The sequence below is a fragment of the Mycetomoellerius zeteki genome, unplaced genomic scaffold (assembly GCF_001594055.1).
Source record: "Mycetomoellerius zeteki isolate Tzet28-1 unplaced genomic scaffold, Tzet1.0 scaffold98, whole genome shotgun sequence".
NCBI classification, from domain to species: Eukaryota; Metazoa; Arthropoda; class Insecta; order Hymenoptera; family Formicidae; genus Mycetomoellerius; species Mycetomoellerius zeteki.
In genome coordinates this window covers 3309271-3329368 of record NW_017258021.1, presented here as the reverse complement: position 1 = coordinate 3329368, position 20098 = coordinate 3309271, and the positions used below count along the sequence as shown (strand labels likewise).

Here is a 20098-nt window from a genome sequence, read left to right as displayed (position 1 = left end):
CCCACTGTATCCATACATACACTTTACAACACAAAACGAGATTCTACATAGGTTTACAACTTTCGTTATAGCAGAAATGAGACATTATTTTTTTAAACTTCTTTTGTTAATAACTTTTTAACGAATAACGAGCGACGGCTAAAACTTGTTGGAGGTCACTCAGGGTCATGACCTTGACAACATATGTCAAGATCAAGGTCATTGGGGGGATCCCCTAATGTAAACTTTTACCCTTTTTATAGATACTGCATATCGAATTTATTCACATTAAAAAAAAATTCATTCCTTCAGCTATGACAAATGGTTGCCGATGAATACGGGCGTGGAAAGTGGCGAAACGGCATGCAAATTGGCTCGCAAATGGGGATACTCATGTAAGGGTATACCGCAGAATCAGGCCAAGATAGTGTTTGCCGAAGGCAATTTCTGGGGAAGAACTATGAGCGCTGTTTCCTCGAGTACCGATCCTAGCAGCTACAACGGCTTCGGACCGTTTATGCCGGGCTTCGAGGTCATACCTTACGACGATCTACCGGCGCTTCAACAAGCTCTTGTCGATCCAAACATCTGCGCCTTCATGGTGGAGCCTATCCAAGGTGAAGCTGGTGTTGTGGTTCCTAAGGTAAACTTTTACGTGCAAAAGTTTAAAAATAAATCACCTTTGAGCCTTACCCTTAAAATTGTCATTGTATCTCGAAAAGAACGGATATCTGAGAGGAATTCGAGAACTTTGTACAAAAAACAATGTCCTATGGATTGCGGATGAAGTGCAAACCGGCTTGGCGAGAACGGGGAAGAGGATCGCAGTAGATCATGAAAACGTGAAGCCGGATATCCTGATGCTCGGTAAAGCATTATCTGGAGGATTTTATCCCGTTTCTGGGATACTAGCGAATGATCCCGTTATGCTCACAATTAAGCCTGGCGAGCACGGATCTACTTATGGTGGTAATCCTTTGGGATGCAAGATTGCTCTCGAAGCGCTTCGCGTCCTAGAGGAAGAGAAACTTGCCGAAAATGCGGAGAAAGTCGGTCACTTACTCAGAGACGAGCTTAACAAGCTGCCGAAGGAGATAGTCACTTTGGTGAGAGGAAAGGGCCTCTTGAATGCCATCGTCATCAATGAAAAGATCGACGCATGGGATATCTGCGTGAAGCTGAAGGAAAACGGGCTCTTGGCAAAACCTACGCACGGACACATCATTCGTTTAGCACCACCGTTAGTTATCACGGAGGAACAAATACGCGAGTGCGCGGATATCATTTCTAAGACTATTCTTAAGTATATATAACGAATCTTTTAATATTTATAATACCGTGTGCTATTATATTATATCTTTCTAATAAAAATACGAATAATAATTAAGTAATAAAAACAATTTGTTGATACACTATACTTACATCATTTTCTTAATTTATCTAATATACTTATTCTGTATAATTTTAAGGTGAATGTCTATTGTGACTTTTATCTCGACAATTCGTGCAACAAAAGTAATTTACATCGTTAATCCATATGCTATATCGAAAAAGTTCATCACTCCCTTGGTGAAAAAGTTTCGTTGAAATTATTCCACGTTTTGGAACATTTCAACGAAATTGTTGAAAATTTACTGAAATTTCACTGAGAGTGAATTTTTCAGCTAACGTACTGAAAAAAATCGCTGAGATTAAACTGAAATTTCTCGAAAATTTTGCTGAAAATGAATTTTTCAGCTAAAAATCGCTGAAATTTTTCTGAAATGCTGAAATTTCGCTGAAAAGTATTAAAAAACGTGGACTAATTTCAGTGGAATTTTTTAGGGTCAACAGATCAATTTTATCAAATGACATACTGCAAGAAGTTGACTCGATCATGAGGGCATTGACGTATATGTATAAAAAAATTATGGATATTTTTTACAAAACAGCAGAACGCTGCAAATAAATACAATTATTGTCGCTTGCAATATTCTATTCTGTAAACAAAATCCGAATAAGCCACTTTATATGTGCTCGTATTATTACCTCATGAAAAATGTTTAACGTAGTAAATGAGTTATTCCCTTTTGGGCTATTAATAGCTTTGTACGATAATATAGTATTCTCTAAGCAAATAATGTATTCCTAATACAACAACACGAGAGATAACATGTGTTGAAAAACATATAAGCATGGCTTGCAACTAGTAAGTAATTCCTAAATAATAATTCGTAAGATAATTACGTTTTATTTCGATTAATTGATTATATCGCAAAATTATTCAGATTAAACGTTTTAATAGATTTCAGCTTGTTGTTTAAAGTAAAATTACTCTATCACTGTCAAATTCTCTATTAATAAAATTTTAAAAAGTATCTAAAAATTACATTAACTAAAAAATTTTAATTCAAATCAAATGTAACAATCATTATTTTTTGCTTCTTTTCGAGGTTCGATTAATATAAAAATTAAATTCAATCTTGCATGTGTATTGTATTGTGTGTTTATCGTGATTCGTTTACTTTGGCATGCTGGCGCCTTTACTTTGTATTTTTTATCAGATATGATTCTGTCTGTAAGGGTATTTATTATAAATCCCTCTGTCGCAATGTTTGTGTACCAAGCACGATTTCAGTAAATAAGTAATCATATCCGCCGTATCTTTTACCATATCTTCTTTCACCTTGATATAAAAGCAAGACTACTGAAATCTTCATCAGAAGATGCCTATTTTCCGACGTCTTGTAGTTTTACTCGTGTTAAAAAAAAAAGGTTCGTAAATGCTTATGCGACAAAACATTTCGGCAATATTGCAATATTTTATATTTCAGAGTGAGGGAAAAATATGGCTATGCAATCTGTGAGACAGAGATTTTTCAGCATCGTAAGGGAATCGGAGAACAAGAGAAGATTTCTGAGTTCCCAGCAAGTGATCGATCGCGACAACAAGTACGGCGGTATACACTTCAAACCATTGCCAGTTGTTCTTTCTCGCGGGGAAGGAGTCTACTTATGGGACATCGATGGAAAACGCTACCTTGATTTCCTAGCAGGATTCTCGACTGTCAACCAGGGTCATTGTCATCCGCGTCTGGTGAAAGTAATGAGAGAGCAGGCTGGAAAGCTGTCGCATACGTCAAGAGCCTTCTACTCGGAACCTCAGGGCGAATTGGGAGAATATCTAACAAAACTCCTTGGATGGGATCGGTTTTTACCTATGAACACAGGTGTGGACTCGCTTTAAAAAAAGAAAATATTTTCAAAAACAATTAATTTTGGTATCTTAACAATTATCGGAAAAAGTTTTGATACTGCTGCGATAAGCATAAGCTTTCTTTATTGTACAAACAAAAGAGTCAAAGCATTCATTATTTCCTTATTGTAGGTGTTGAAGGAGGTGACACGGCCATAAAATTAGCCAGACGTTGGGGATACAGAATCAAAAAAGTGCCGAGTGGCAAGGCTACTATTGTATTCGCCAACGGAAACTTTTGGGGACGTTCATTAGCGGCCTTATCGGCTTCAACAGATCCAAATTGCTACACGGATTTTGGTCCTTATGTACCTCTTTTTGAGACAGTGCCATATAACGATTCGGTTACTCTGGAACAAAAGTTTCAAGAGAACCCTAATATCTGCGCGTTCATGATGGAACCCATTCAAGGAGAAGCTGGCGTCGTTGTGCCGACCGTGAGTTAATACGAAAATACATAGCATCGCAAATGTGCGAGCATTAAACAAATACGTAAGCGCTTTTTTTACTTTAGAATTAATATTGAGCAAATATTCTTCCTTCCTGTTGATATTCCTGAAGATATCAACAGGAAATTGGTGATATCGTTATCTTTTTATCAACGATGTACATTTCTTTTACTTTCTATTTAGGATGGTTATCTGAAACGTGTAAGAGAACTGTGCACAAAATATAATGTTCTCTGGATTGCCGATGAAGTGCAGACTGGTCTTTGCAGAACTGGTACACGTTTGGCAATTGATCATGAAGGCTACAGACCGAATATTCTTATTTTGGGGAAAGCGCTCTCCGGCGGGATGTATCCGGTTTCCGGTGTCCTGGCGGATGATCAGGTATTCGAAAAAAAAAAATTTCATTGCGATTATTAAAATAAATCAATTATTTCTTCATTTAATATACGCGACTTTATAAAATGTAAAATATTTTAACAACTGTTATCATTTGTAAAAATTTCTTACGTTAAATTGTTGAAGTTTCGTACACGATAACGAGATATCGACCGTAGCTCGAAATAAATAGATATTAATCAGTTATTTGACACGATAAGGATTTTAATCCAGACTGATCGTCTCTTTCCAGATAATGCTCTGTCTGGAAACGGGTTCTCATGGAAGCACCTTTGGTGGGAGTCCGCTTGGAAACAGAGTCGCTTTGGAGGCGGTTAAAATTCTGGAGGAGGAGAATCTTGCGGAAAACGCGAAGAGACTCGGAAATATTCTAAAGAAAGAATTGGATAAACTGCCGAAAGACATTGTGACAGAATTCCGTGGACGCGGTCTTCTGGCCGGTCTAGTGATAAACAAAGGTATCAAAAGTCATGAAAGAATTCATATCACTGATAAATTGACAAAGTAAAAACTCGTTGCGTGATATGAATAAAGATAAAATACTTGTTGATACATTTAAAATTAAAATCATATCTCGCAAACTTCATCTCACATATTTACTCTATATAATATAATTGTGCGTGACTGATAATAAAGAGATAATAGGACCGTATATCGAAAAACATTTAACGTTTCTTTAAACATTTCTAAAAACATTTCTTAAACCATTTCATTATTTAACAAGAAATATTGACTTTCATTATGATATATTCAGCGTGACTTTTACTTACAGAATTCGCCGAGGGTTGGGACATCTGTCTAAAGCTGAGGGACGCTGGATTATTATCGAGACCCGCACATGGTCAAATCATCAGAATATCGCCCCCATTAACGATCACGGAAGAACAATTACGAGAAGGAATAAACATTCTTACTACGGTTCTCAAAAATTACAAATGAAGGATTTAAAATTTCACATACATCAAGATTGTATGATAAATATAATTTTTACGATAAAATGGATTACCTATCGTATTATTCCAGTTATTCCAAAGTGTTCAAGATCTCAGTAGGTTTCTTAGAATTCTCTCTTAGATTTCTTGAGAAAGCATGAAGATAATTGTAAGAGAATAAAAGTAACAACTATATTAATATATAATTATAATTATATATAACTATATTAATATATAATTATAATCACGCGCAAAAAAGAAGTTCTTATAATTATAAAACATGTATTCATAATAGTTATTCACATGTCTACACGTACATAAATTACAATTTATTATAATATAAATTATATATGCGATTCATTATGCTTCTTTAAATGTCTCGTTAGACTAAAAGATTGCGAAAACATTTGGTTACACTGATTGCACTTATAAGTCTTTGTACCGGTGTGTAAATTTAAATGCCGTTTCAAATGATTGGCCAGCTTGAATCTCTTACCACATAATCGGCATTGGTGTTGCCTCAATGTACCGTGCGAGGCTTCATGGCTTTTAAGGTGACTCGATTGTGCAAATCTCTTGCCGCACAATTTACACGCGAAAGGTTTCACTTTAGTGTGAATTCGCAAGTGCTCGACCAAATTACCTTTTTGTACGAAGCGCTTATCGCAATACTCACATTTGTGTACTTTTGATGTTTTGTGTGTTCGCAAGTGCATTTTCAGATTATAATTATGACTAAATTTTTTATCACAAATTTCACATTGCACCAAACCTTTTCCGGTATGGAGTCTTTCGTGAGCTTTCAAATTTTTTAAAAGCCGAAAACGTTTGTTACAAGTCGTACATTCATAATCCTTGCTCTGCGATGTATTATTACTTTTATTATGGACCTTTATATGCTCCTCCAAGTATGATGGATATGAAAATATTTTATCGCACACTTTACACTGATGTACGTTGATTTTAGTGTGTAATCTCATATGTGCACTGAGTTTGCTTTTCGATGCGTAACCTTTGCCGCAACTTAAACATTTAAATGGTTGTTGACCAGAATGAGATAGCTGATGAGCAAATAATTTAGATTTTTGTGAAAATTGTCTCGAGCATACTTCACACTGATGCTTCTTAGCATGGACATCTTCCGTGGTTTTTATATCGAGAGGTTCTTTATAATTATCATCACTTTGGCATCCGTGATATTCAATCGCGAGTTGCCTGTCTTTTCCGGGCGATTTTATAAATCTCAAGTTTTCGGCAATCGACACATCGTTTTCGGAATGTATCGTTACACTTTGCATACGTTCCGAACTGCTTTCCTGGACTCCATCAAGATCTATATTTTCCGGAAAGTTTATATTCTGTATTCCATCAGTATCGTCCACGGTGGATCGCTGATATGACAAGTTTTGAATAGGATTATCCACAGAATGAATTGATCTTTCGTAACTTAAATTTTGTGGAATATGATTAGAATTCTCACAAATTTCTATGTTTTCATTGTCACACGACATGTCGACACTCTCCGTACTGTGCGTTATATTGTGACTTATTAACTGTCTTCTATTGGTAAAAGTGTGATTACACAAGGAACAATGTAAGGCACAGGCAGCTCGACTTGAACTTTCTTCATTCAATGACATAGTATGCATCATATTTGGTCTAACTAATGGAGATAATTGCGTACCTGGAATGTTGTCGTTTGCAAAATTTGAACTGATATGAGTAAAATTAAGATATGGATTCTGAGACTCCACAATGTGCATATGTTGCATAGGTATGTTGTCCTGAATAAATGGCAAATGGAGTCGGTTATGGGCACATAGCTCCTGATAATTCATAAATACTGCGCCGCATTCCACACATTTTAGTGTTTTATGAGAATTTTGTATGGGCATGAATCCTTGACTCTGTTGATTTTGATAGAGCTTGCAGCCGGAAACAGTAGTGTATGATGTCAATCGGGAAACCTATTTTTGAACATATTCTTAATATATCTGGCCAGTAAGCAAACTATCCACAGAGTATCACAGAGTACTAGCAGATTAGCAACAAATTCGATCAGAAAAAATACAGCAGGTCGGTACAATCTGTATCTGCATTAAGTTCACATTATGTCAATATAATGTGACGATACATTTGCTGCAGAAATTGAGCAGACTCTGTCGAATACAGACTTTGCTCGATTTCAGTTGATTTAATCCGTTAAATTCTGTGCAAATCTGTTCAGTTTTTGCCATCCATCTGCTGTCAAATCACGTAAATAAATACTATTACATTTTTTTATATTTTATCATCAATAGGAAGATTGATTGCGTATCTTGAATCAAGAATGAAAATCACAAGTGAGCAAATTAACTAAAATATTTATAATTTCATTGGTCAACATCTCAAGTTCACGATCGACTCTCAGCATCTGATATAACTGGTTCTGCATCATATTTATAACTTTCTTGCTAACAAAATTTATCAGCAGATGTTTTGCAAAAAAGTTCTGTCCAAACAAACTTGGCTGATTGGACATAGACTGGATACATTATTACGATGAAAACGAAATTCTTTTACCTTCAACGCTGCTTGTCTCAAAGCTCTGTCAGCAGCACGACATTGCTCTCGATACAAAAGAGCTGATTCCGCTCTGGTGACACAACGGTCGCACATCTTTTCAGGCAAGCCGTCTCCTTGCCAGACCTATAAATATTCAGACAAAATACAAGCTTAATCCTTGAGAAACTTGCATTAAATTCGAGAGATAAGACAAATGTGCTGCTTACTTCCAAACAAGAGAGAGATCGTAATTTAGCGGCGAGTGAGGAACCAGCTGGTCCTACGAACAAGCATACCATTTTGTCGCCGTCTTCTCGCAAGCACGTGCGGCACAATTTGCTAATATTCTCGCTGTCGATCTCTTTCGTGACTATAAACATCTCTCCGCCGAATTTTGATAAACCGAAAAATGTTGCTCGATTCTGATTTTTCTTTACAGAGTAGGTACCTTTAATTTATTGTTCTAATTCTTCTGCTGCATTATCTCTGATCATTTACTCGTTTTATATTTTCTTCGGTCTTCTCATCAATCATATCCTCTTATTGTTTTTTAGAACTCTTTTACGTTTTTATTTTGACGTTTGCGACGTCGTCCATGCGATTGTCAAATTTCGTTTCATCTACGCCACACAAGAGATCGCCACCGTACCTCAAAACGTCGCTGTTTTGTTCCAAAACTCGCTAATAAGACTTTAGGTCTGTTCGTGTTGCTTGAAATCTCCAAAAATTTTTGCACAAAGCGAGAAGTAAATAAATATTTTCGTAAATATTGAAGAGAAAGAGAAAACGAAGAGTCTGACATTCTGAGTGAGTGCAAAAAATGCAAGCAACGTGAACAAACATATCGAGAGAGAAAAAACGAATAGTGCGGAAGAGTGCAAATAGTTCAACTACAAAGTACAGCGCGAGTGACGCGACGACCACCCCTTTCACGTATACAAACATTATACAAAATATTTTAAACAACTATGTATTTGTGTAGATTTAACATTCTTCGCATAGCATAAATAAATATCACAGATGAAACAGGCTAATTGAAGTCACATCTACGTAATGAGTAAATTAAAAGAAATTCAAATTACAGCCATTAGTTCATCATTCTACAAAAATGTATTATTACTTACACACGTCATATCACCGTCAGTCGAGTTTCGACAACACTTTAGAAAGGTACAAAAACATTTCTTAAGGCCGATTGTTCCATCTTTTGGTAAAGTTTACCTGTTAGATAAATCTGGCAATCCGCGCACGTGATTGAATAATCTTTCTATTTACCTAACGGGTAAACTTTACCAAGAAGTTGGAACAATCGGCCCTTTTTTAAAGATATAAGTCTTTATTGTATTAATTTCAACAATAAATTATAAATTTATATATATATAATACAAATATTTTTTTAAGGATATGTTTAACAAACTTAATACAGTGGGCTTCCTGCATGTATCGTATTATCTATCATCTATATATGATAAAAAACTGTTTAAACAAATGGTCAAATGGCCGATTTCATGTAAAAAAGACGAAGCAACATATCGTGTTGAAATGAAAAACTTTCTGTGCCTCTTATCGCGAGACAATCCTGATCTTAACTTCCCACCGATACTAATAAGCCATTTACTTCAGTCGGGAGGAATCAAGTTTCAAATTATTATGTGGAAACTATCGCAACTCACTCTTAGGACTTATATGAAAAGAGAACGTGTGTAATAATATGTAATTTAATTGTGTGCTTAATGTATGAAAGAAGGTATTTTATTTTTGTACCAATCATTATTTATCCGAATTGATTTCTTCAGTTCAAGAAGAATTGTTAAACGCACCATGTACGAGTCCAATACAGAGTTTAATAATAACGTATTTCAATAACACAATTGCGCAAAAATGCAGCGTTGTGACAGACACTCGTAAGAAAATGGAGAAAACACTGAAGGCTGCAAATAATTTCCTGAAGTAAATCACAGCTATTTGCTCATAATTAATGGTGATACATTAACTTACATAATAATCATATTATATATTTTAGCGATGAGATCGAGACATTGAATGCGTATAAATCTGAAATTTTTGACAGAAAAGAAAATATAAAAAGGCTAGTTCTCGATCTGCCAGCTAATCCATTAATCCAAAAGCGATTGATAGATGTCGAAAATTCTAACATTATAGACTGTTAGTATATGATAAATATTATTTTCCTGGTGCTTTATTCATCAGCTGCATTCTCCACAGAAAAGGCAGCTTTGCAGCTTGTAAAATTCTTTAATGTGTGATTGATTTTGCTCTTAATTTCTCACTGAATCTAAATATACAGGGTCCGCCAAAAGTCCCTATTAGATTCTGGCATCAAAAAAAAGGATGTACCATTTAAAAAAATTAATTTGACCTGACCTTGGTGGCGCCACCCGTCAAGCGAATGTGATCAGTGAATAGATCTTTTTAAATCCTACAACTTTTGTCTGAAACATTTTTCTCAAAAATGCATATTTTCCGAAATATTCAGCCGGCCCGGGACTTTTGGTGGATCCTGTATAAACAAATATTAAAAAATCTTACAATAACAGATTACAACAGTAAAATACAAAACTGCTTTCTTTGCTAAATGCAGTCATTAATGATTTATAATATTTCTTCTTGCTGTGCAGTATGGAAAAGAAATATTTACAAAAAAGTCCAATATATACGTAGAAAAAATAAAGAATTGAACGAATTAGACAAATCTTGCAACCATTTATGCAAACTTATCTTGAGGATAAACTCGAATTCTGGTACAATCGAAGCAAACAAATTTCCTGAAATTTGTGGCGATAATTATTTATTATATACACAATGTGAGAAGCAGGTAATTGAATAAAAATTTCGTACACAGTTCTTATGATTAATGATTTTCTTTTTTTTTTTTAATTTAAGCATTTAATTTGCAATTTGTATGCGAATAACTCCATTGTGTTCTCCACTTTATTGTCGCTCCTACACTTGGTACTCTTGCAAATATTACATCATGAAAACGTCGCCAATCTCTCTGATCTATCGCAGTGTCTGCCGTTCGTTCAGAATGCTTGCAAAAGGTTGAAACCTTTGCAAACGCTATTCAGCGTACTGAACACGAGAATAGGCAATATATGCAAAAATGAGCAACGTAGATCTCGAAAAATAAATAATATTGATTTCGACGCGAGTAATGTATCAATAGCAAACCACTATATTTTACTGCAATCTCCGAAGATTAGTTTCAATTTTAATCAATATACAGATGATATTCTTTTCTATGAGAGATTGTGTTCATCTCCGATGGAAGGTATTGTTCGTTAAAATTACGTCATTTTGAAATTAAGAGTGAACATCACAAGAATTAAATTTCAGGCAAATACAAACATTTATTTAAGAGATACAAACGAGAATATCGTCCATCGTATGAGCTACCTGCAACTTTGTTGGACTTAAGCAAGTCTTGGAACAATATGAGCGGATGGCTGTCTCCCCGCGCACATACTGTAAAGTGTGAGCAAATCATGTTCAAAGGAAAGCCGCTTTCGCCCTTATACTCTCGATTGCTACATCACTCTAAATTAGACTTGAAACGTTCTAGAGGTTTGCTGCGACTTTTTATATGTCTAAAGTCCTTATATTGTTTGATGAAAACACACACACACACATACAATGACAATTCTGTACGCTTTCAGAAAACGTATCGCGTAGCCCGAGTGTGAACTACGAGGGATTGAATCTAACACCAAAACGTCCCTTACAAAAAGAGCATCCATCAAGCAAAATAAGAAATCTTTTATCAAATCCGTCATGATGCTGTTCTCATTACATACATATATCCTCGAACACTAAGAATTGACGGAATGCGCAATCGGTTTAACAAGAATTTATGATACTGGGTATTTCACTAAATAACTCTGACACTGGAAAAAGAGAAATTTATAATGTAAATTTTTTTAAATTTTGACATTAATTGCTCAAACTTACTGTTAATAGCATTTTGATTTATATTTATTTCATACTTCTATAATATCGATATTTGGTTGATTGCATGTTTTATAATAACGACGCAGAAGACAATATTAGAAATAGGCCAATATTATGTATTTATAAAGATATGTATATCTCATAATTTATATCTAATAATTTTTAATTACATAAATGATCTTGTAATTGTCCTCCTTTGAATTTTCCTGCACTTTTCGAATTATATTTATTTTAATATTAAATAAGATAAATGAGATTAATTAAGATAATGCATCGCTATAAACTAATTTTCCAAAAATGTAGAAAGCAACCTATTTTATCTCCGTTCTTTAAGTACACACAGAAAAAACACTTAACTCTTCATAATAAATGTTTTCTAACTCTCTTGAACACAAGATGTCTTAAATGTGCATTATAATCACCGGTCAGTGACATGCACTGCTTATTTATTGATTAACTTACGTATCATTATGTATATAATTTTATTTTTATATCTTTCAATAAACTCTCTTATATACATTTAACTTTTCGCACATGTCGCGAACACGTGTTACTCTCCCCCCACTCTCTTACCCAGTTTTGCTTTTGAAGTACACCTCTCAAAAACAGAGAGTTAAAACAAATTTCATTAAAAATCGTTCTATGCAAGCATTTATAGACACGATATATTATTCCATTATTATTTATATAGAAAAAAAAAGCGAAAATGGACACAAGGATGATTAGCTACCAGCATAACTAGACGAATCATAACCAATCATAACCTTCCTAAAGTTCACGAACGAGTTCCGAATCCAAAGTGCGAGTGCACTCGCATCTGCCGCAGTTATTAAAATCCGATCGAGATGGATCGGAATCAATCACACCGATGTCGCAGCGAGTGAATACAAAAGGCGATAACTGTAGCAGATCCTGATAGATCCCAGCGGATCATATGAGACTTGAGAGAAAGATAGAGAAGGAGAGAGAGAGAGAGAAAATGCAACGCGTCACACAACATGGCGGTAATCCTATCAGCTGATAGCATCCGCCGCTGGGATGACGGGCTGTATTTTGGTTAATCGGGTTAGATCGCAATAGGCAGCAATAGGTCTCCCCTCTTCCCTTAGCGCTCTGTCATCGTCCTCGCCGTGGACAGCAAGCTACGAGGAATTAGCCTACCTACGCTACGTTACGTGTGTGAGAATACGTGTGATCCGAATGACGCATCGACGACGATGCTAACGTATTTCTCGCACGCTAGTACGTATACGTATAACCGTAGCAACCGAGAGAAATTGAGAACGGGCGCGCGTCGCTGACAGGCAGAAGGCAGTACGCGGTAATGTCGTAAGAGTAATAATCATCCATCGGCTCGGAGAGATATACCCGACTCCGAGTCAACTCGGGAGGAATTAACCGGAGCGAGGTCCGTTTTGATCCTCGCGGAGCGGGATCGTCGTTACGAGAGCGAGTAGTCTGTGATGAGCGACTCCGAACAACGGCAACTGCACGTGCCTTATCGAGAGTACCATAGTCAGAACAATAGCAGCCCAGCTACCACCGCTGCAGCTGCCACTGCCGCCGCCGCCGTCGCTCTGGTGGAGACCGATGCGCTGGTGGATCTGTCCATCGCGTCCATCAACAGCAGCAGTAGCAGCCACTATCAGCATCCGTCGTTGCACAACGATCAGCCGCCGTCGTCGGCTGACTTGCTTCCCGACGTCGAATTCATTCCTGGTTTGAGCAACGAGCAAACCCTAGCCATAGATTCCTCCGGGATCGACCGGGAGAGCCAGCCTCTCCTCGGTCGCTTAGAACTCGACGTCACGTTCAATAGATTTCCAGGTTCGTCCAGCTGCAACACATAGTGGTGTCCTCTTACCTTTCATAACTGTGTATACTTGATGATTCATAATATCTCTCTCTCTCTCTCTCTCTCTCTCTCTCTAGTGACCTAAGAATTATCATACTTATCGCATTAAATAAAATTATGTTTGACATATATATTTGTAGATGATCCACAGTTCTCGGAACTGGTATGGCAGGCTGAATGTGCAATAGATAATGGAGTTTATCCAGAAAGGATATATCAAGGTTCCAGTGGGAGTTATTTTGTCAAAAATCCAGCTGGGGTAAGCTCCAACTTCTAATCTACTTGAAAATAAGAAAATTAGGTGATATTGTCGCGTCTGATTCAGTAAAGTATAGTGATATATAAGTGATTCCATACACAATACGTAAATGATTCTGTACTGTTTTGTCAGAAAATTATAGGTGTGTTCAAACCAAAAGACGAGGAACCTTACGGCAGGTTGAATCCAAAATGGACAAAATGGATGCACAAGCTCTGCTGTCCGTGCTGTTTCGGCAGAAGTTGCTTGATTCCAAATCAGGGGTACTTAAGCGAAGCAGGTGCCAGCCTGGTCGATCGAAAGTTGGGCCTCGGCATTGTACCGAACACTAGAGTAGTGAAACTCGTTAGTGAGGTTTTCAATTATCCTCGCCTGGACCGTCAGAAGGCGCGTATGAAGCAAGCCATCATGGACCAGTTCCCTACAGTGGGGTCGCATTTTAATCGTATTGGTCTACCGCCGAAAGTTGGTTCCTTTCAAGTTTTTGTAGACGGTTACAAGGACGCCGATTACTGGCTGAGGCGATGGGAAAGCGAATCCATGCCGGCGCACTTGAGTCGAGAATTCCAGCTTCAGTTTGAGCGTTTGGTCATCCTAGATTATATCATCAGAAATACAGACAGAGGTAAACGTTCGCTTCTGTCTATAGTAACATTAGTTATGTAAATTCTTCACGATTGATATTTCGCTCGTAGGTAACGACAATTGGTTGATCAAATACGATACTAGTGTTAGCAAGAATGGAACTGAACAGGGTGAAGTGAAAATCGCAGCGATCGATAACGGCCTGGCTTTTCCTTTTAAACATCCTGATTCATGGAGAGCGTATCCCTATCACTGGGCATGGTTAACTCAAGCGAAACAGCCGTTCAGTGAAGTCACGAGAGAGTTAGTCCTGCCACAACTCTCGGATCAGAATTTCGTACAAGATCTTTGTGACGATTTGTATCAGCTATTTAAAGTATGCTGTACATATTATTCGAGACAAGAATAAGCGTATTGCATTCCGTTTATTGTTTATGCAACAATAATCTCGCACAAGTATAATTTGCTTGTTTATTTCCACAGCAAGATAAGGGCTTCGACCGACATCACTTCGATAGGCAAATGAGTGTGATGCGCGGCCAAATTTTAAATTTACAACAGGCTCTGAAAGACGCCAAAAGCCCCGTGCAATTGGTACAAATGCCGGCTGTAATTGTGGAAAAGTATATATTTTTTTACTTATTGCTTCTATATTTTTAGATATATGGCAATGTTACAAAATATCATGCCCTGTTTTGCTCTAGGGCCAAAGGTAATGGCACTCCTAGGTTGTTTTCATTCTCTGACACGTTTACCCAGCGCTTCCAGAACAAGAGTCCATTCTTCTCCTGGTGTTGAAAACGAGAATTCATGACTTAAATCAAGTGCTCGTGAATAAGTGTCAGTGGTATTAGTGTCATTGTCCTTTCTGCCGCGAAAAATGTTATTACTTATTTTTCTAAGTTCATCCTACCTCTGTTAAGTTTTATTTCTGCAATGCGGCTGCAATCGGGAGGACACGGTCATTCTTTTTAGGCTGTCTTATATTTATAATCTCTTTCTCTATCTCAGTTTAATCGGGATATAAGATATTCGTACAACTATATTGTATACAGTAAATATATATTATATATATAATGTTAAAACACATTTTCTTTTAATCGCTTAATAGGCGAACGAAGTGTAAAAAAGGGCGCGTATGAAATTTAGATATAATATATACTCCATGAACACGAAAAAGATAGATATACAAGTTGTACGAAATGTCTCTCGTGTCTTCCACACATACACGTATACACGTCATATATACACACAAACACACACATACACACACATACACACACATTGTAGTCTGTGCCAATTGGTACTGTGAAAGGAATTCGCGTAGATCAATACCTAAGAGAACGACTAATGTCACACTACAGCTTAAAAATTGAAAGATAAAAATATCTTTGTATTTTAATATACGATATTTTCTTTCATCTATTTCCACACGTTGAGAAGGTGACATTAGTTATTTCAATCCACGAGGTATTGATCACTAGACAATTAAAACGCTGTATAAATTTTTTGGTAATTAAACAACTGTGATGCTTGTGATACGCATGTCACGTCACGTCACATATGTACTGACAACAGGAATCCCACGTAGTTATATATAACATTAAGTACAAATGAAATTGCTACTGGAATACGTAGACAAAATAGAATTTCTAGCGCAATTTTTATGAAATTGTATTTTTACCTATTTTCTCTTTTGTAATACACGCGGTATCATGAGAGAAATAGAATCATGTGAAATTTTATGCAAGTTTTAAACTGATATCACAAACATGGTGTAGATATTCTTGCACCATGATCACAACCATGATCACAACGACATATCTTTACGATGAGGATAACACGAAGTTAGTTCTGAACCATGTGTCAGGCGTATATTAATCAGATTTTTAAAATGTAATGAAACTTCGACTCCAAGATATTATTTTGAATATTTTAATATTTATTACGACCGTTTATGCAGAATAATATTGATGCAATTGTGCATTGTACATATATACAATTACGATAAGAAAAGGGATTAAAGCAATATGGAGGTTGTTGAGCCTTGCTCAAAGAGGAGAGCCGCATCATGTACCAAAACGATAGCATGTCCATGCAAGACAAAAGTAATTATTATCTCGTCAATATTTTCAATATCTTATAAATTTTCAATCAATTACTTTTAATGCTTTTAAAATAATAATATAGTATTAAAAAATTTATTATTGTGTCTGATATCCCGTATGCAATGTTGGACTATTCATTATAATAATTTTATTGATAGATTGCAAATTAATGTATTTATAACTTATAATTATTAATGTCCGATTGTGTAATTTTTTAAAATTTTAACACTTGTATATTATATGCTGATATATAATATATTATTAACAATTATTAATATTTATATAACTTGAACATTTACATTACTAACCACAGTACAAAAGATACGTGCAGCCTTCACGTGCAAAATCCTTTGCACCGGAGCACTTATACAAGGTACCGTCGACGCAATTTGAAGACAGAACGACATATCACTTGTCTTATCTAAATGATCGTGCAGCGGCGCGTTGCGCCCGACTGCAACCAATTCGGCCCGTCCACAATCTTCAGAAAAGTACTGATAAGTTTTTCGATGAAACAACAAACAAATTATCCTACAAACCTGTACGGCAGACCGTTAAAGCAGAACCTATCATACCAAAACGTAGGTAAGATAAAGTATCTCTATTCTATTATTATATGTGCAACGATATTTATATTTTGCAAAAAGAGAATTTATTTAGTATTAACGGTTCTCTAATTGATTCATAACATCTTAAGTCTGTACTTAAGACATTCTTAAATACAATCAACTATAAATATCGAACATAGAGCTGTATTAGCATCTTAAGACATTTTTTTAAAACAGTCTTATAAAATAAGAACTATGAATATATAGATCAACCTAAAAAATAATTTGGAAAATCAATATCATATTTTATCGCTTGATAAAGTTTGGAGTAATATAATCATTTTATTAGACCGGTGACGACTACAGACACGATGGAAAATGTGACGACAGTCCGTCATGATTATGGGGCAAAACATGTGGAGAGGCCAGAAATGATTATACCTTGTGGAAATATTCGTACAAGTTTGGCTGCGTTGGACGACAAAACAATGGCAAGACTATCCTACGTTTCTCCAGGGCCTATTGAACCTGTAATTAGTTTTAACCCGATATTAGAATACCGTCCATCAAGCCAGCCACTTCCTAAAGAGACGACACAAAAATTAAGCTACCAGCCGTTTGTCGTCATTAAGAAAGAGTTCCTTCCTTGGGCGCAGAAACCGATATACAAGTACGTATTGCACGTAAATAAAGTGTTGCATTTTGACAATGATAAAATCAAAGAGAGAGAGAGAGAGAGAGAGAGAGAGAAATTTTATTATTTTAATTTTAATATTTAAATTTTTTAAATTAAAATATAATGATATATATATATATATAATTATGTAACAATTATATAAATATTCCTCTCGCATACTCATTTTCTGTAACATAAAAAAATGACATTCTGAATATTTGAAGGTCACCGGAAATCGCGATGTGCGGCAAGACCACTTATTCCGAAAGCTATATGGAGAACGATGAGGTTTCCGTGGAGAAGCCTTTCCTTCCCGTCGCGACATATGTATTTCCTTACGGCGCGAAATTTGCGGATAAAACCATCTATAAGGAGAGCTATCTACCGGGTAACGTGGAGCGCATGGTGCCGTTTGTTCCCTGCGGCAATATCTCTATCTCCGATGCAAAAATGTCCGCCGATACAACTAGCAAGGTGCAACTTCATAATTATTCTTAGGTCGCGCGATACAAAGGTCGCTATATAAAACTATGAACAATAGTTTTATAGTTTGGTTTATAACTCTCGTAATTTTTATGCGATTTATCTCGCAGCTGAGTTATCAGCGAGTCTGGACCGAGAAGCAAAAACCGTATCTGCCGCGCACCAAGACCATGTTGGCAACCGCTAAAATGCAATCGGATACGACATCTCGTTGTGAATACGTAGCGAAAACGACATTACGTCCGGACCTTATTGTCCCCTCTGATAATATCCGCACAGTCGATGTACCGTTGGAGGGAGAGACAACTACCGCATTATCTTATGTAAAACCCGACATGATTAAACCTGTTCGCAGTTACAAACCCGTTATGCAATATTACAGGTGAGAAGGAAAAACGAAAAACATATTGTGAAATTTAAACAGTCCAAAAGACATTGATGCAGCGAAAACTTGTTTTCTCAGGAGGAAACTTTTTCCTCCGAGGACGTCTTAAAAAGACTTGTTTGACTCCGTAATTAATTTCTTTATCATTTTAACTTTGATTTAATTTAGCTATATATTTACAAAACATATAATTAGCGCCGGTTATTATCGTCTTATTTCGTCTTTTAAATCTTTTCATGCTTTGAGTTATAAAGTCATTGATTTCGCGATGCATTCTATCCAGGCCAGAAGTTAAGATCAACTGCGAAACGATAAATAAATTGTCATACCAAACGTGGACGCCGAAACCTAAAGAGGAACTTCCATGGGCTCAGAAGAGCAAATATCGAGCTCCAGAACAGCCAATGGTCAGCGATACGATCTATCACATGAGTTATCCCATGCCAGGTCATTATGTCGAGGACGATTCGTCCACAGAATGTCCTTGTCCAATCGACAAACAGGATGACGTTTCATCTACCTCGACAGCAGCATGTTAATTGCTTTTAGATTGAAATCATCTACTGTGTCTGTCTATGCTGAAGATAAATTGCAATCTATTTCGATATTATTTTAAACCCACAATAAGCAATGTTCCCTATTTTTGGGACAAAAAATCTCATATTATTATGAATAAAATTATTTTAAAGTAAAAAGAAATTACATTGTTTAAATTTTTCAATATTTATTCGGAATATACTAAAGTTTCTTTCTGAGAAAGTTAATAATTGCTAAAAAAAAAAAAACTGTGCTGGTCAAAAACCTAGGAACAATTGCATTAACTATTATTAATTAATTTTTCATAATTCAATTGATGAATTAATAACGCTTGATGATAAATCAAGAATTTACATCTTGCTCTTCGAGATTTCGGATACGGAAAGTATGTCGAGTAAATCGTGAATTCTATTCTAAATATAGCTACAATAATAAACAGCTGGCTGCTGGATAGCTTTATGGTAGCCGCCTATCAAAAACGAAAGATCCGAGTTCGATTTTCCCGCCTTGCCATTTTACTTATAAATTAACAAACTTTTTTGGAAAAATATTCTGTTATGATAGAAGAGTATCTAAAACTTATAAACCAAATTAAAAGTTATATAGCATAGGATGAATGTCTATTAAAGTAGAAAAAAAATAATTGAATAATCATTATATTTTGTTCTACAATATACTTTATTCCGCGTTTAAACATACGTGTTACGTGTAACATACGTTATATCGTAAAATATACAGGGGAGGGAATAGGGCACCATAGTAATTTATACCTATAATAACCTAAAGTTATTATAGCTGATGTAAGTTAAAAAGTAAGAGGATTTTGTATGAATTCTAAAAAAATGAATCTTCTTACTTTTTCCCTTCTCTTTGTCTTATACCTCTAAGAAATATTCCTTATTTCTAAAAATAATTCTAAAAATTGATATTAAGATTTCAATCCAAAGAACCTTCGCAAGAACATCCTAAATTATTTTTCAAAGATAACTTATCTTATTGAAATACTACGTAGGTCCAAGAAACTTAAGATATCATTGAAATAAAAAATTTCTTAAAAATTAATTAAAATGATTTACACTTAACTCGACGAGATCTTTGCAGAACTTGCCGAAAAATTGCAAAATACAAAGTTTAAAAATGCGCAAGGCACTTACT

General features: G+C 35.8%; 4 protein-coding genes across 5 annotated transcripts in view; 3 read left to right on the top strand and 1 right to left on the bottom strand.

Annotated features, from left to right (window-relative positions):
* The window catches only part of LOC108730904 (Ornithine aminotransferase precursor), a 10713-nt gene extending 5532 nt beyond the window's left edge, over window positions 1-5181 (top strand). Inside the window, exons 4-10 of one of the 2 annotated variants that reach the window (XM_018460860.1) lie at window positions 292-622; window positions 702-1085; window positions 2831-3188; window positions 3347-3651; window positions 3847-4047; window positions 4295-4520; window positions 4835-5181. In XM_018460860.1, the coding sequence (XP_018316362.1) occupies window positions 292-622; window positions 702-1085; window positions 2831-3188; window positions 3347-3651; window positions 3847-4047; window positions 4295-4520; window positions 4835-5001 (1972 nt within the window). In that variant the 3' untranslated portion in view covers window positions 5002-5181. Of the gene's footprint in view, window positions 1-291; window positions 623-701; window positions 1086-2408; window positions 2734-2792; window positions 3189-3346; window positions 3652-3846; window positions 4048-4294; window positions 4521-4834 lie in introns of those variants that run through there. The other variant, XM_018460859.1, reaches the window with a different exon arrangement.
* Window positions 5182-5338: 157 nt separating this feature from the next.
* On the bottom strand, window positions 5339-8169 carry LOC108730864 (zinc finger protein 808). Its single transcript, XM_018460800.1, has 3 exons — window positions 7766-8169; window positions 7557-7682; window positions 5339-6961 (listed from the first exon to the last, which is right to left on the bottom strand). The coding sequence occupies exons 1-3, from the start codon at window positions 7916-7918 to the stop codon at window positions 5339-5341; spliced, it is 1902 nt and encodes a 633-aa protein (XP_018316302.1). The 5' UTR covers window positions 7919-8169.
* A 419-nt stretch (window positions 8170-8588) lies between these two features.
* LOC108730901 (uncharacterized) lies at window positions 8589-11343 on the top strand. Its single transcript, XM_018460853.1, has 8 exons — window positions 8589-8708; window positions 8940-9237; window positions 9335-9488; window positions 9562-9704; window positions 10178-10374; window positions 10443-10830; window positions 10896-11123; window positions 11216-11343. Exons 1-8 carry the CDS (start codon window positions 8592-8594, stop codon window positions 11332-11334), a joined length of 1644 nt encoding a protein of 547 aa, XP_018316355.1. The 5' UTR covers window positions 8589-8591; the 3' UTR covers window positions 11335-11343.
* A 1154-nt stretch (window positions 11344-12497) lies between these two features.
* Window positions 12498-19067, top strand: Pi4KIIalpha (phosphatidylinositol 4-kinase II alpha). Its single transcript, XM_018461033.1, has 10 exons — window positions 12498-13334; window positions 13503-13621; window positions 13754-14246; window positions 14317-14582; window positions 14690-14829; window positions 16636-16899; window positions 17212-17532; window positions 17763-18012; window positions 18132-18403; window positions 18690-19067. Exons 1-10 carry the CDS (start codon window positions 12971-12973, stop codon window positions 18943-18945), a joined length of 2745 nt encoding a protein of 914 aa, XP_018316535.1. The 5' UTR covers window positions 12498-12970; the 3' UTR covers window positions 18946-19067.
* The last annotated feature ends 1031 nt before the right edge of the window (window positions 19068-20098 follow it).